The sequence below is a fragment of the Sinocyclocheilus rhinocerous genome, unplaced genomic scaffold (genome assembly GCF_001515625.1).
Source record: "Sinocyclocheilus rhinocerous isolate Xijiao unplaced genomic scaffold, SAMN03320098_v1.1 scaffold1639, whole genome shotgun sequence".
Lineage (NCBI taxonomy): Eukaryota > Metazoa > Chordata > Actinopteri > Cypriniformes > Cyprinidae > Sinocyclocheilus > Sinocyclocheilus rhinocerous.
The window spans coordinates 28-3653 of record NW_015632472.1 but is presented as its reverse complement, the minus strand read 5'-3'; the positions used below and the strand labels follow the sequence as shown (position 1 = coordinate 3653).

The window sequence follows — 3626 nt, the reverse complement described above, 5'->3', positions numbered from 1 at the left end:
AATATAATACAGTGTTTCCCAACCTTTTTTTAGTCGCGGCACCTTTTGGAAATTTTAACAAATTTGTGGCATCCTACAAAATTTATTTTGTCACAATACTTGAATTTCTAACTTCGTATAGTATAGATAGAAGTATAGATAGTATAGATATTCGGTACAGCAGGGAAGAACTGCAGAATATACTCTCATACAGATATTTTTAATATTATTACATTTTTTGTCCATCAATGGTGGCAATCAGTAGGCTAATTTCTAGGGCTGGACCAGAATATTCGATTATTCGATTATTCGTTCAGTGGTTGGCATTCGATTTTCAATTTTGAGATTCAAATATTCTTTTTTTTTCTCGAACACCTGGCATCCCCCGCGAAACGGTTCTCATTCGCGCTTGAATATGAATCGCCCATAATTTCTAATGAAGAGACCAATTTATATGACAGATTTTAATGTAGGCTTTTATTTATATGTAAACATTGTTTAATTACCATTATAACTAGCTATTAGGGCTGCACAATTAATCGAAATTATCGCAAAGGCAATAAATCATAGAATACAATGAAATATTGTGTGCCTTAATTATTCTATTTAAGAAGCCACATCATCTCACAGAAGGATTTATTTCAAACACTCGACTGTGTGGTATTTTCACCTGCTCTCAGATGGAGCAGCATTTACTTACTACACAGAGCCGTAGTTCACTGAGAAGATACGCAAACAGCTGTCATTATTGCAAATGATTTAGTCGATTTCAGTCTGCGATTATGAACGCGATTTTGCATAGCTTGTCAGAGAACTACGGCTCTGTGTAGTAAATGCTGCTCCACCTGAAAGCAGGTGATGGAGATGATTTGGATGGATTTGCTACTAATCACAGAATCGGCTTTACTGACAAAATGTGCACGACAATCGCGATTAATCGCTTTTTGTTAAAACTGATCCCAAAACTGCCCAATTTTTTTCCACTCACCCAATCAAATTCAAAACCACCCAACTGGGCAGAAATTCACTCAGTCTGGCAACACTAGATATTTTATCATGAGTGCAGCTCATGATTTGTAATTCTCAATGTCTCAAATTGGCAGAAATTTAGGTCTGTACATACATAATATTTTTACAATTCATTAATAATTTGGTAACTCTGGTTAAAAAAAAAAAAAAGTAGAAACCTGGTCATAAATTCTGGTCATAAAAAGTAGAAACATACCTGAAGGAACAAAGTCACCATCATCATCTTTCCCATTCTCATTGTTCTGCTCTTCCTCATTACTCGATCTCTGATCTCTGACGCTCCAGACTGAATCCTGAGCTTCTGTCCCATCAGTCACACGCACTGAAACCTGCTCCACATCCTGACAAACACATCACAGATAAATACTAATAAAGAACTAACTGCTGATATCAGACTCATTACTCACCTCTAGTCAGGATGCGAACTACGGGGGAGCTAGGGGGAGCTCGGCTCCCCTTAATAAGACATGGGCTCCCCTGAAAACGGGATTTGTGAAATTTTGGGGGGTCTCAAAAAATATTGACAATGTGTTATTTTGACGTGCAGCTGTTTGTTGTTTCACCTATCAATTCGTGTCGATAAAGTATAATAGGGTAAATCCTGTATAGTGATTTATCCTATATAGTGCTTGCATAAAGCAAGTAGTGCATACACTTGTAGCTGTTATGTATCTTTGTAAGTCATTGTAAGCCGTCACAAGCGCACGAACTGAAGCAGGGTTAGCACCGCATTTGCAGTGTTAACCCCGCATTGCGGTGCTAAGTTTGTTCAGTGTGAAACGGAGCGGTGTTTGCTTGTTGCTGCTGGACGCTTGGCAACAGACAGCCAATCAGAACTTGAGCAGCGAGGCTCATGTCACGTCAGTAACAGGAAACGCGAGTCGTGTAAACAGCAGCCAGTGAGAGAAAAGTAAGAAATGTCAAAAGATGGAAAGCGTGTGAACTGGAGTGATGAGGAGGTTTGTCTTTGTGCGTCTCATGAGGCTTAAAACGGCTAAAGACCTATGCAGTGACATTTTTTTTAATAACTGGCAAGACGCAGGAAAAGCCGTGTAAACAGGTTGCCTGCTGTTCATCCAATCAGTGACACTGACACCGCAAACATGCAAATAAGAACGTTAACCCAGGGTTTAGGAATGTAAACGTCTGTTAATGAATACCCAGGATTAACAGTTAACCCCAGGTATAGTATGAGCAGTGTGAAACGTGATTACAGATAACCCAGGATTCCGTTTATCCGGGGTTTAGGATGACCGAGGGTTAAAAATTTCAAGTGTGAAAAGCCCTATTGGGTGATTGAGCTGAAGGATGAAATGCAGTGTGATCTGCACAACCCTCTCTGTTCAGTTTGTCTCCTCTTTCTCTCAGCTTTGCCTCCAGTGAAGCCACCTCTTTCTTCAGCTGACAGATTTCTGTGATGAAATCCTCAATATCCAGCATGGACAGATCAGTTCCTACTGATTTACAGCAGACCACATCCACCTGCGCTTTCATGCTCAACATCTGAACACAAACACACCATGATTATTAAAGACGCATTTATAATGAATAAACACTGATTTAAACTCAAAACTGAACTACATAGAGCTGACCTGTTATTAAAGAAAATACAATTTTATTTCAGACAACATACAGAAATATTTATTTCAAATGTAGATGTGTTTAGGAATGTTTGCTTCATTTCAACATTGAGCCAGCACAGAGCAGGAATATTATCAAATATTATAATATGTAATATTACAAGCATATTCAGATGTCAGATTTCTACTAATTTCTCCCTAAACTGTAAGAACCTTAAAAGCCGGTTTCATAGACAAGGTTTAGCCTAAACCAGGATTAGGCCATAGTTCAATTAGGACATTTAAGTAATTTTTATAAACGTGCCTTAGAAAAAAAACATTACTGGTGTGCATCTTGAGACAAAACAAAGGCACTGATATATTTTAAGATCAGTCAGTGCAAGTTTCTTTCATTTGAAACAGCTCAGACTTACATTTAATCTAGGACCGTCTGTGAAACCGGGGGTAAAAGCGTGTAGCATTGAAAATGAACCATTGTGTTAATATTACATAAAACTATTGTTCACTACTACAAGTATCATGGTTAAAACTTGGTTACTGTAGTAAAACAATAGGACATTTGTTATGGTTACTGTAGTGAAAAACCATGGTGATTTTTCATAAGGCGAGCGGACGACGAAAAGCTTCATTCATTAAAACACAGAGACAGAACAATAATAAACAGATTAAACATAATGTAAACAGATTAAACACTTACCGTCTGAGCGCTCCAGTATTTTTTTTTCTTCAGTGGTTTTACCGGTGAACTAAAAAAAGAAAGTTATAGTGCCCCCAACAGTACGAGCGATGGAGCTGAAGAGAAGAAAATAGGCTCCGGCCCGTTAGTTCACCAGAAAGAACCGGTTCGCGGAAAAGAACCGAACTTCCCATCACTACAAACAACCGGTAAATAGAATAGAAATGACCGTTAATTTTTGAATTACGCGAGTTCGCGGTTTTCTGTGAAGACAGGAGAAAAGGCGCGCAGATATCAGAGGAGCACAGTAAAGGAAGACACACGTGTGTGTTTGAAAAAATATGATATATATATATATATAT

General features: G+C 38.2%; 1 protein-coding gene across 1 annotated transcript in view; it reads right to left on the bottom strand.

The window, feature by feature from the left end:
- Window positions 1-3314, bottom strand: part of LOC107742521 (zinc finger protein 664-like) — a 21542-nt gene extending 18228 nt beyond the window's left edge. Inside the window, exons 1-3 of the mRNA XM_016555525.1 lie at window positions 3286-3314; window positions 2343-2511; window positions 1205-1348 (exon numbers count right to left, since the gene is read on the bottom strand). Of these exons, the coding sequence (XP_016411011.1) occupies window positions 1205-1348; window positions 2343-2511 (313 nt within the window). The 5' untranslated portion in view covers window positions 3286-3314. The remainder of the gene's footprint in view (window positions 1-1204; window positions 1349-2342; window positions 2512-3285) is intronic.
- Between the last annotated feature and the right edge of the window lie 312 nt (window positions 3315-3626).